The following is a 13,130-nucleotide window of genomic DNA, read 5'->3' on the forward strand; positions in this document are numbered from 1 at the left end:
CTCCAGACATCCCTCCCCCTCCCTGAGAGGGTGTACCCATGATAGAGGCAGGCTCTAACATCCATGAGCAGGGGTCACTAGGGACCGGGAGCAAGGTAGCCCAAGGGAGGGCTAGGGAACACCCAAAAGGGGGGGGGGAGACTCCCATATGCAGAGCTATACTAGCAACTAACCTTATAGGACACTATGAAGGTATATGAACCAGAGCGGACTGCACAAGGAAGCTCGGGTAGCCCTACTATTCCACCCTAAGGAGGAGTTGTAGGACAGGGGACAGATGGGTATAAGCTAACCTAAGCATAGGCTAGGCTATACAAGAGATAGGTGGGGAGGGAGAAGAGAGAAGTCTTCCAAGGAAGGGTTTCTGTACCAGAGCGGCCACTAGGGAAAGGGAGGACACTCCCTAACCTAAGATCAGGCAGATCAGCTAAAACGGTGCAAGAGTACAGTTTCAGCATGGAACAGAGAAACCTTCCTAACCTAACCTAGAGCAGGGCTAAGAGTCCTGAACTAGGAAAGGAAGAAGACATATCGCTATCGCAGGAAAGTCATAGACTATCCTAGCCATAGAGGTAGGGCTAGCCTAACCTCACTCTCGGACGCAACCCTAAAGGGGGTTCATTCCTTTAGGGAGGACAGAGAGGCGATATATACTCTATTAGACAATTGATCCCTTTACTCAGAAAAGGAATCAAGGCTAAATAGAGGGAATGCCAAGGCAGGGGATGAAGGAAGCATATAGGGGTCCTATCATTAGGTTAGGCTAGGAAGAGTCACTGACTAGCCTATCCCCTATATGGTCCCTGAAGGCGAAAACATTTGCATCACTGTCAAAAGTATTGTAAAATAATGCCACTATCTTCATAACTTAGCCTAGGATCACTAATAAATCATGCATGAACACTTGTATGTAGGCTCCTGGCCTGGGGGCTATAGTAGCCGACTGGTATGAGGTCAATCGATGACCGATAAAAAGCGTCTAAACACGATATAAAAGTTCCTAGCTATGAAGACTAAATAAACTAATGTAATCGATTAGTATATAAGGCCGGAAACGTTGTTGTGGCTAACTAAATAAGACATGCATAACAACAACGACGCCATAAAATGGCGGGTCCGGTAGAGGCACAGCTCTGCCACAAAACAGCAATTATCTCGAAAAGTAATATTTACTTTACGGCCAGAGCTTAATTAAACAATACTGGAACCTTGTACTCAACTTTCCAGAAGAAGGCGAGGCTGAAGGTAACGACATAGCGAAGATGCAAAACGATAAAGTTAACACAGGGAAAATCCGTCTAAGTAGGGCAGCTACTAAACAAAGGATGAAGACGGGCGTGACGTCATTAGAGCAATGGCGTCCGTTTGTTTACGTCTCGAGTATCAGTAGTAGCCACGAGTGAGATTAGCTGTGGAACGGCTCCCAGCTATTCTCAGTCCTTACACACCGAAGCATTAACTCTGTTCGGGGTGAAGATAGCTATGTGGCGCGTTCAGACATGCGCGTCCCCTGTTGTATTACGATGTCTTAAAGGGAAACCTTTGAGATACTCGCTCCAGAAGTTAGAATTCTGTGATAACCTGTGGTTAAATTCTCTGGGAATATCTTAGTAGTCTTATACCCAAGGAAGCTACCAAAAAGGAACCTTCCATCAGGACGCCATGGCTTGAGCCCAAAAAAGAGTAATTTTGCATCTTGAATAAGAAAGGGATTTTGACGAAGGAAAAATCTATTTCTGGGCGAGAGACCTGTGCCGCCCAGTGAAAGTAATATTGTAAAGTTGTTTTTCCCTCTTGAATCATCATAACTTAAAAGCTTCCTCCATTTCTTTCTTTTTTTTTTTTTTGAAAAAGTTCACTCAATGTTTAACATATGTTGATAAACCCATTGCTTTTGGTAAATCAGGTTTCATAAACTTGCCATCTCATCAGCCTTCCCATAAGGGAGTTAAGATAGAATTATGTTTAAGTAAGTGTTAAAACTGATTCGGTAATTTTACAGCATCAAATTGTCTAACTATTACAACAGGTGAATGAATGAATACAATGTGCAACAAAAAATATCAAGCAAATGCACTTTGTTCTTGATAAGACAAGAAATGACCTTGAACGAGGTTACCAACAGCTTACTTAGGCACTAGAAAGATCAAAATTGAGCTATTTTCTCAAGACCTCTACAGATCTTACGCATTAGTAACTTATGTTTAAAATCCTATCACGTTAGAAATTAAAAAAATAATTACTACAGTATATAACTATGGGATTGATTCAATTCTATAGTAAGAGATTTATTTGAAGTACCATTGCATTACTAAACAGGAATGTTGTATTCTTAATATGTACTGTATAACGGTACCCTAACAGTTTATGAGTTTATTTGCATTAGCGAGATTGACAAATGTTTGTGGGAGGGGTTTCCTGTTTTACTGATTTAATCATTAACTTGTATTTCAAACCAACCAAAATTTTCATAAATTTTTAGGTTTAGGAGATGTGCTGCGACTCATGTCAACTTTCAGTTTCAGAATCAGCTTGAATGTATGAAGTGCACATGGGGAGTGAGATTAATCTTAAAATATTTTATAGGGAAAATTAAGACCTTAAAACAATTTAAAGCCATTCACATGTAAACAAATGCATGACTGCCATGCCAAAACATTGAACCGATTTAAATAGTGAACACCACAATTTTCTTAAAGACAAAGATGTGCGTTTGCAAGCAATACTTCTCAAATTTACTATAAGGTGCAATGTTGCACGGTGCAAAGGAATGGATGGGTTCCCATGCCAAGCAGGACATGATATGCTAAGTTAGAAGGGTGTGTGCTTCTGTTTTCTGCGACTTATGGTGCTCCAAGCAAGGTTGGGGGGGGGAGGACCCTTAGTTAAGTACAGATCTCATATATTGAATTAGGTTATGTTGAAATGCAGCTCTAGGTAAGGTATCTAAAATGAAGCTCTAGTTAAGGTAAGTATCCAGCAGACTGGTAATTAACCTGTTTACTTTGTGTTTCATATGTATTTCCAGGATTTTTACTAATGACAGACAAGAACTGCGTGCTTTCCAACAGGTTATATGTGATCTATGCATATTACAGCAAATGTTTGCATCAGGATAAAAACTGCAGATCGAAAGGTATCAGTACTGAAATCCATACTCAATCTAAAAAAACAGAATCTAACAAAGTGAACACAGCATAACTTTACCAGTGCACTATTGTGAGACATCAATGAACTACATAGAAGTAAATGGCAATCTAGTTTAGTTTGATGAAGCATGGGTGGACACTGCATACTAGGCTAGATTCAAGGTGGAACATGAGATTTTGAATTTTTCATCTATGCAACAGCGCACAATTAAAGATTTACCATAAATGGATCCTTACTTAATGGGCTTTGACACTTGGAAGTCCCAGTACCACCCTAACGCCTTGTTATTTACCAATTAAAAGATACAAAATACCTTCAATTTACACCAAGTAAAGTGAATTTAGGATTCCTGGGGATTACTCATGTTATGAACCAATTTCATAACGGTTTTGTTAAGCATAGACGGTATATATTGATTAGTTTACTAGTTTGATGAACTTGTCCCATAATGACAATTTCCAGTAAAACTTCAACACTTATTCTGGTGAAAATATACTGATAGGCATTTAGATAATGGGGTTTATGTAGTTGGTTGGGTCAGGCATAAACTTTCTTACTACAATATTACAAAGCTAGTTTTACAATTAACAAAATATGTTATTTTTATTAATAAAATAAATTTTTGAAGATACTTACAAGGTGATCATATAAGCTGCAACTCTGTTGCTCGACAGAAAAACCTACGGTCAAAATACGCCAGCGATCGCTATGCAGGTGGGGGTGTACATCAACAGCGCCATCTGTCGAGCAGGTACTTAGTACTCCAAGTAAACAAAGAACCAATTTTCTCCTCGGTCCACTGGGTCTCTATTGGGGAGGAAGGGAGGGTCCTATAATATATGATCACCGGGTAAGTATATTCAAAAATTTATTTTATTAATAAAAATAACATTTTTCAATATTAAACTTAGCCGGTGATCATATAAGCTGATTCACACCCAGGGGGGTGGGTAGAGACCAGCATTACATGTTTACATTATTATGAGCTAAGTATTTTGTATTTCATTTTAGCAGTTATTCAAAATAACAAACATAAAATAAATAAGTACCTGGTAAGGAAGTCGACTTGAACAATTACTCTGCCTTTTTAAGTACGTCTTCCTTACGGAGCCTCGCGATCCTCTTAGGATGCTGAGCGACCCCTAGGATCTGAAGTATCAAGGGTTGCAACCCATACAACAGGACCTCATCAAAACCTCTAATCTAGGCGCTTCTCAAGAAATGACTTTGACCACCCGCCAAATCAAGTAGGATGCGAAAGGCTTCTTAGCCTTCCGGACAACCCAAAAACAATAATAAAACATTTCAAGAGAAAGATTAAAAAGGTTATGGAATTAGGGAATTGTAGTGGTTGAGCCCTCACCCACTACTGCACTCGTTGCTACGAATGGTCCCAGAGTGTAGCAGTTCTCGTAAAGAGACTGGACATTCTTAAGATAAAAAGACGCGAACACTGATTTGCTTTTCCAATAGGTTGCGTCGATTATACTTTGCAGAGATCTATTTTGTTTAAAGGCCACGGAAGTTGCGACAGCTCTAACTTCGTGTGTCCTTACCTTCAGCAAAGCTTGGTCTTCCTCATTCAGATGGGAATGAGCTTCTCGTATTAACAGTCTGATAAAATAGGATAAAGCATTCTTTGACATAGGCAAAGATGGATTCTTAACTGAACACCATAAAGCTTCAGACGGGCCTCGTAAAGGTTTTTAAATAGAACTTAAGAGCTCTTACAGGACATAAGACTCTTTCTAGTTCATTTCCAACCATACGATAAGTTTGGAATATCGAACGATATTGGTCAAGGCCGAGAAGGCAGCTCGTGTTTGGCTAGAAAACCAAGTTGTAGAACATGTAGCCGTTTCGGATGAGAATCCGATGTTCTTGCTGAAGGCATGAATCTCACTGACTCTTTTAGCTGTGGCTAAGCATATCAGGAAAAGAGTCTTTAAGGTGAGATCTTTCAGGGAGGCTGATTGTAGCGGTTCGAACCTGTCTGACATAAGGAATCTTAGTACCACGTCTAAATTCCAACCAGGTGTAACCAAACGACGCTCCTTCGTGGTCTCAAAAGACTTAAGGAGGTCCTGTAGATCTTTATTGTTGGAAAGATCTAAGCCTCTGTGACAGAAAACTGATGCCAACATGCTTCTGTAACCCTTGATAGTGGGAGCTGAAAGAGATCGTTCTTTCCTCAGATATAAGAGAAAGTCAGCTATTTGAGTTACAGAGGTACTGGTCGAGGATACGGATACTAACTTGCACCAGTTTCGGAAGATTTCCCACTTCGATTGGTAGACTCTAAGGGTGGATGTTCTCCTTGCTCTAGCAATCGCTCTGGTTGCCTCCTTCGAAAAGCCTCTAGCTCTCGAGAGTCTTTCGATAGTCTGAAGGCAGTCAGACGAAGAGCGTGGAGGCCTTGGTGTACCTTCTTTACGCGTGGCTGACGTAGAAGGTCCACCCTTAGGGGAAGTGTTCTGGGAACGTCCACTAGCCATCGAAGTACCTCGGTGAGCCATTCTCTCGCGGGCCAGAGGGAAGCAACTAGCGTCAACCTTGTCCCTTCGTGAGAGGCGAACTTCTGCAGTACCTTGTTGACAATCTTGAACGGAGGGAATGCATATAGATCTAGATGTGACCAATCTAGTAGAAAGGCATCTATATGAACTGCTGCTGGGTCCGGGATTGGTGAGCAAAATATTGGGAGCCTCTTGGTCATCGAGGTTGCGAAGAGATCTATGGTTGGCTGGCCCCAGGTGGCCCAAAGTCTCTTGCATACATCCTTGTGAAGGGTCCATTCTGTTGGAATTATTTGTCCCTTTCGACTGAGACAATCTGCCATGACATTCAAGTTGCCTTGGATGAACCTCGTTACTAGTGATATGTCTAGACCTTTTGACCAGGTGAGGAGGTCCCTTGCGATCTCGTACAATGTCAGAGAGTAGGTCCCTCCTTGCTTGGAGATGTACGCCAAAGCCGTGGTGTTGTCCGAGTTCACCTCCACCACTTTGCCTTGAAGGAGAGACCTGAAGCTTTTCCAGGTCAGACGTACTGCCAGTAGCTCCTTGCAGTTGAAATGCATTGTCCTTTGACTCGAGTTCCTTAATCCCGAGCATTCCCTACCGTCTAATGTCGCACCCCAGCCTACGTCCGATGCGTCCGAGAAGAGAACGTGGTTGGGAGTCTGAACAGTCAGGGGAAGACCCTCTCTAAGGTTGATATAGTCCTTTCACCAAGTCAGACAAGACTTTATCTTTCCGGAAACCGGGATCGAGACCGCTTCTAGCGTCTTGTCCTTTTTCCAGTGAAAAGCTAGATGGTATAGAAGAGGACGGAGGTGTAGTCTTCCTAGTGACACAAATTGATCCACGGATGACAGTGTCCCTACCAGACTCATCCACAGCCTGACTGGGCAGCGTTCCTTCTTCAGCATCTTCTGGATGGATAGCAGGACTGGGGGCTGATCGTCTTGTTCAGCAACGTCCTCATCAGAGGGTTCCTCATCCGAAACTGATGAGGAAACGGCAACGGAGTGGGCAACGTCTGACTCGCTGAATCCGGTCGCACTGGTGGATGCGTGACGGAGCCGGACGCAATATCATGGCACTGCTGCACAGTCTGTGAACTGTCAACAACCATGGGTGCGCGAGGAAGTACAGCATCAACCCGAAACTGTCTAGACTGTCTGGGTTGTGCAGTCAACACCCTACCGGGTTGTTGAGGTTGACGCACTGCGTCACAACAAGTCACCTCTGCTGGTTGTTGAACGTCCTGAACGTCAACAACCACCTCCGAGCGTCGCTTAACGTCAACGTGCGACTGGCAACCCACACTGGGTCGCATCGGTGGAGGAACCACCTCAACTGGCAGACGCGAGTAAGTTACCTCAGCGTCAACAGGGCGCACAACCGACCGGTTGGAAGGTTGTTGGCCAGAAGGAGGAACCACCTCAACTGGCAGACGCGAGTAGGTTACCTCAGCGTCAACAGGGCGCACAACCAACCGGTTAGAAGGTTGTTGGCCAGAAGGTTCTTCTCCGCATTTAAGTCCTCTATCAAGGACGCAAGCTTGGACTGCATGTCTTGCAGCAAAGCCCATTTAGGGTCTACGGGAGCAGGTGTGGCAACAGACGGGGTTAGCGACTGAGGTGGAACCATTTACCATCCCTGAAAGCCTTGTTATGTGTGACATAATAGTACAGCAAAACTTCAAAGGCTCGACAAAAGTTGAGAAGTTGACCTGTAAACAACTTGGAGCGTCTCCTGGCTAGGCGCCAGGGCGAGTCTACCAGAATTGAGAAGTCTATCTGGGCAGAGGCATGAACTCCCAAGCCGAGAACTTCTCTCGTGTCCTATCAGACTCTCGCTCTATAAGCTAGTTTAAAAGACGGGAAATCAAAGGCTGAATCCCTAAAACTCCTCCTGGTGCAAAAACCAGTCGCCTAGCCAACGTAATGCTCTCTAGGAGAGCGAGAGAGCACTAGCTTAAAAACAACGGCTTCGAAGTAGCTAGGCCTAGTGTAAGTTCTGACGTTTAGGCGAACGAGGAGCAGCAGTTACAAGATCCGGACGAAGATCCTTAAAAAATCATCATGATTTAATTAAAGTCCATAGGAGGCTAAGCAGCTTAAGGCTCCTCTCCAAATGACAGAGTCCTCAAGGGAATATCAGTAGGAGGGAGAACAGCACTTTCTCATCTACAGGGACCTTGTCCGATAAAAGCTAGGTTATCTCAGTGAGTCTCTCACTGGTGCATTAGTAGCAGACCAGAAGGCAACGTCATGTAACTGCTTGACAGTCTGTGAACTGTCAACAACTGAACTGTCAACCACAACAGGTGCGTGAGGACATACAGCACTGGTGCATTAGTAGCAGACCAGAAGGCAACGTCATGTAACTGCTTGACAGTCTGTGAACTGTCAACAACTGAACTGTCAACCACAACAGGTGCGTGAGGACATACAGTGTTCACTCGAGACTGCTTTGACTGTCTATACTGAGCAGTCAAAACAACTCTAGAATGCGGAGGTTGACGCACCGCGTCAAAACAAAACAACTTAGACTGTTGTTGTACCTCTCGAACGTCAACGGAAGGTTCCGTGCGTTACTGAACGTCAACATGCGGCTGGCAGGGTACACTGGAACGCATGGGTGGCGGGACTCTCTCAGCTGGAGTGCGGCAGAAGGTCGCCTCAGCGTCCACAGGACGCACAACCGTGTTGGTTGTAGGCTAGAGGTTGGTGCAGTGTCAACCTTCTCCGCACGAAAGTCCCGCATCAATGACGTTAACTGAGACTGCATGGTCTGCAGCAAAGACCACTTAGGGTCTACAGGAGCAGGTGCGGCAACAGACGGTGTGACTGCCTGATGCGGTACCGCTTTGCCTCTCTTAGGAGGTGAGCAGTCGTCGGAAGACTGCAGCGAGTCCGAACTGACCCAGTGGCTACAACTGGGCCGTTGGACTTGCGCGGAAGGGACCGACTTGCGCTTAAAAAGCTGCGAGACCTTGGTCCATGGTTTCTTACGAGAAACCTCTTCCGCAGACGAGAAATAAATGGGCTCTCTCGTCTTTGTGTGGGTGGGGCGATCTTGGGTAGATACGCCCGAAACCACGGAGGGAAACGTCTGTTCGTTGATCAAGGCCTGACGAACCCATAAGTCGTTCGACATTACTTCTCCCCTGGGCTTGGGAGCTTGCAAGAGGTCCCGGACTAGGTGAACGACAGGCACGAACAGACGAACCCTCGGACGCAACACTGTAACACTTTGCGCATATCACTTTATCACTTCGATTTTCTGTTTTGCACTTATTTCACTGAAATCGAAACTTTTACGGATTTCTACCTGAAACACGCAATTCTACCCTTCATTAAAAGGTAGTAATTGCGAAAACAGTCGTATAATGCAGCTCATTAATACTAGCAAAAACAGAAAACATATAAGGATAAAGAATTCAGTGGCTGGGAAAGAGACTAAACACTAGTTCAAATAAACTACGTTTACAATCTCTCACCGCACATAGCCTGGGGACAAGAATAAAACCCTAGAAACGTTTTACCTTCTTCCCCGTACAGCGACTAGGGAGGAGAGTAACACGAGAACAACGTTACCCGCTTGAACGGAACGTTTTCTCTCCTCTCTCTCCCTCCGTCTCTATCTCTCTCTCTCTTTCTCTCTTGATTTCGCACCTAAGAGAAGAGCCCAATTATATATCGTCAAAAAAAAAAAACATGTTATTTGACTAAAGGAAAAAACTGAAAGGTTTTCCAAATAAAAAGTTCCTTTAATTTAGAATTTAAAACATTTAAGTTAAGAAAGAATGAACGAAACGTCAGAATCGATTTACTCTTACTGCAAAGTGAAACCGTGATACACTCTCTCTCTATCGTAACGATAGAGCGCATGTTGAACGTCCTGAACGTCAACAACTGCGTAGTCTAAAAAACTAAACGTTAGTTCCTCTTTGAAAACAGTACGAAGACTATCAAAGAAATTCTTTCATAAAACATTAAATTTAAAAAGTTTTAAATTCTTTAAAGGCTAAATACGATATAACGGGCTCAACGTTGATTAACTTCGGTTCCAAGTTAGGACCGCCTTCTATCAGGAAAGGTCGCATATAAACAAAACATAAAAATTTATTTTTATATGTTTATAATAAATGGAAAGTTAATCGAAGAGGCCTAATAAAGGCGGAGAGATATAAAATATATAGATCTATAACGTGTTAAGCAAAATTACTAAAAACCTAAACACACTTCCGCTAAGGGAAGGGTCGGCCATTTAAAAGTGAAAGAGAGTCCATACTCTCTTTGTCACCATAATTAAATCTATCCAAAACGAGTTCAAGTTTTGAGATGAAGATAAAACCCCTGCATAGCGAAAGCTCAAAACTAGAATAGTGTACTTCACCAAATAGTTGTGAAAACAAATCCAGTTAGTAACAGCGTATTAGTAGGTCTTGCCGGTAGCCCGACAGAGAGAAAATTGGTTCTTTGTTTACTTGGAGTACTAAGTACCTGCTCGACAGATGGCGCTGTTGATGTACATCCCCACCTGCATAGCGATCGCTGGCGTATTTTGACCGTAGGTTTTTCTGTCGAGCAACAGAGTTGCAGCTTATATGATCACCGGCTAAGTTTAATATTGAAAAATTATGTTTTAGTGTTACCTCGCCAGGGATGAAGTTGGGAGACAAACACACGGCTGAGACTTAGTCATAGGGTAAGCTACGGGTAGGGGTAGTTTAAAGGGGGGGGGGGGGGTTGCAGTCCCCCCTAGTACATAAGTATGTAAGGATGCAGCTCCTAGGTTAGGTTAGGTTTGGTTGTGAACCTTAGATTAGATTACGTTCTTGTGTTTATCTCCCTTTTAAAATGTAGTTTTTCAGTCACAACTTTTGGAATTTTACACCTGGTCTGTCATTAGCAACTACTGTACTACGGCTCCAAGGTAATATTACAATACAGTAGTTTAATGCAAGTGATGAAATCCTAAATTTTTCTTTTATTTATTGAATTCTTTAAATCAAAATGATATTTAAGACACTAAAACCTACTGTAAATTAACAATGCCGGTACACTGCATAATGTTAGTCATATAATTTTTTCTAAGTTCAAATAAGATCTGAAGGGTGTTAACTCAATTATTATCATTATTAGCTAAGCTACAACCCTAGCTGAAAAAACGGGATGCAGTTTTCCAGCAATGCATTGTGGCTAGGAAAATCACACTGTTTCAAGTCTTTTCATATCGAGTTGTGAGAACATGGATTATACTGAAAACCAATATACTAGTCTGCTTTCAGCATATCAAGTCAACTACAATTTTGGAATTTTAAGCTTGATTCCACACAACTGCATGATGATGAGGACTTTAATGTGGACGTTGAATGTATGCTCTGTTGACTTTCATTTTTGTTAAATTACATGAATTGACATTGCTTCTTTTAGGCAACTTGCAATGCTTTCTACTTCCTAAGTGTTAGTAAATTTTACTGTAAATGTTGTCAACATTTTGAGCTTTCTAAGGTAGAGCAGGAACACACACCACAGGTAAGTGAGTCACCATCTAAAACTTATAATTCTGAACAAGGGTATCAAGCATAATTACTAGGTGGTATCTTGGAGGTTTGAGGTGACCATGATCAGGTTAGGATGGGGGGGGGGGGGGGTTTAACAAGAGTCCCACCAGGAGCTTTTGTATATCTACAGCCAGTTCTTTACACAAGAACACCACCAAACCTAAACTTCCCCCACCTAACCTAACCTACAAACCGTGTCCTTACCTACTTACCTAACGGGAGGGGGGGGGGGGGAGCTAATGCACCCAGCCTGCAAAGTTCCCTTTATACTGCTATTCTTAGCTAGCCGTAACATTCATACACCCTGAAGAGTGGTTTGCCCTCTTGGTAACAAAATGCCAGTATGAAGGACTTGGTGCCCTATGCTAGGCTAGACAAAGTCCATGAATTTTACTCGTTCTTTGATTTCCAACACTAATCTCACATTCTTGTTATTCTCCACAAAATCCTGTATTTCTGATATTATTACCAATAGAAATTAAGGCATGACTCATTCAAATAAAAACTTGGGATGTACGTATGATAGTGGCCACCCGTATGTATTATTACGGCTAACTTAGAATACGACAGTGTAAGGGGGATCGCAGGCACCCCCGTTAGGTAAGTAGGTAAGGACACAGCTTGTAGGTTAGGTTAGGGGGTAAAGTTAAGGTTAGTAGATGTCCATTTTAATACACGCGGGAGGAGCTGGCCGCTGATATACAAAGGCTCCCAAAACTCTTAGTGAACCCGAATTCAGACCTGGTTGAACTTTCAATTTAACCTTAATTAATACTGAACTAAATACCGGTCACAATAATCTCATAAAAAATACACAAGATAAAATAATCCCTCACTCTTGATGCATTCAAGAAGCCATGACAAAACTGACTGGTTGATGCCAAATGTAATAAAAGGTGATGTCAACAACGGTGACTCTCAATCACATGAACCGATGCCAACTTCCATACGCCTACCAACAGTGGCCTAAACTGTCGAGCTTGTAGGCCTCAACAATTATTTCTACTTAATTTACAGGTTATCTTAGGATAAAGCAGGCCTATACCATTCCTTCAAGGGTAAAGATAGCTTTTATAAGTAGTAAGATAATGGTTAAAGTTGTGGAATCTTACGCGAGGTTGTGGAGATTCGTCTGCCATTATCTGATGTCAACAACACAGATACTTAAGAAGAACTGAACTTAGTCAGCTGATCACAATAAACCACAGATCGGTATTATGGCAACATTACTTCAGATTATATTAATTAATAATATATTTTAATAATTACATATAATATAATATACTGTTTATATATAGATTACTTAAATTTAAAACTATGAATATCATAATCGGATTGGATTTGATGATTTTCAAGCAACAATAAAGAGAAGGCGTATTTTTTTCCTACTTTGTCTTTGGCATCTAAATTCTATATTTTATTGCCTCTTTTTAGGTAGATTTGCTGGCGAAAGTGCACAGACAGTATATGTATGTATGTATGTATGTATATATATATATATATATATATATATATATATATATATATATATATATATATATATTATATATATATATATATATAGAGAGAGAGAGAGAGAGAGAGAGAGAGAGAGAGAGAGAGAGAGAGAGAGAGAGAGAGAGAGATTTGAAATCTTGATAATTAATGATGAATGAGAATAGGACTGTTGTCTACTATTAATTTTGGCATTGAGAAGTTTCCAACAAGTCAAGGGAACTACTCTCTCTCTCTCTCTCTCTCTCTCTCTCTCTCTCACTCTCTCTCTCTCTCTCTCTCTCTCTCTCTCTCTCTCTCTCTCTCTCTCTCTCTCATATATATATATATATATATATATATATATATATATATATATATATATATATATATATATATATATATATATAATATATATATATATATAT

At 41.8% G+C, this 13,130-nt stretch overlaps 1 protein-coding gene across 1 annotated transcript in view; it reads right to left on the reverse strand.

The window, feature by feature from the left end:
• Nucleotides 1–12,433, reverse strand: part of LOC137656814 (transmembrane protein 192-like) — a 45,816-nt gene extending 33,383 nt beyond the window's left edge. The window contains exon 1 of the mRNA XM_068391124.1: nt 12,342–12,433. Coding sequence (XP_068247225.1) covers nt 12,342–12,368 — 27 coding nt within the window. The 5' untranslated portion in view covers nt 12,369–12,433. The remainder of the gene's footprint in view (nt 1–12,341) is intronic.
• Between the last annotated feature and the right edge of the window lie 697 nt (nt 12,434–13,130).

The sequence above is a fragment of the Palaemon carinicauda genome, chromosome 17 (assembly GCF_036898095.1).
Source record: "Palaemon carinicauda isolate YSFRI2023 chromosome 17, ASM3689809v2, whole genome shotgun sequence".
NCBI lineage: Eukaryota > Metazoa > Arthropoda > Malacostraca > Decapoda > Palaemonidae > Palaemon > Palaemon carinicauda.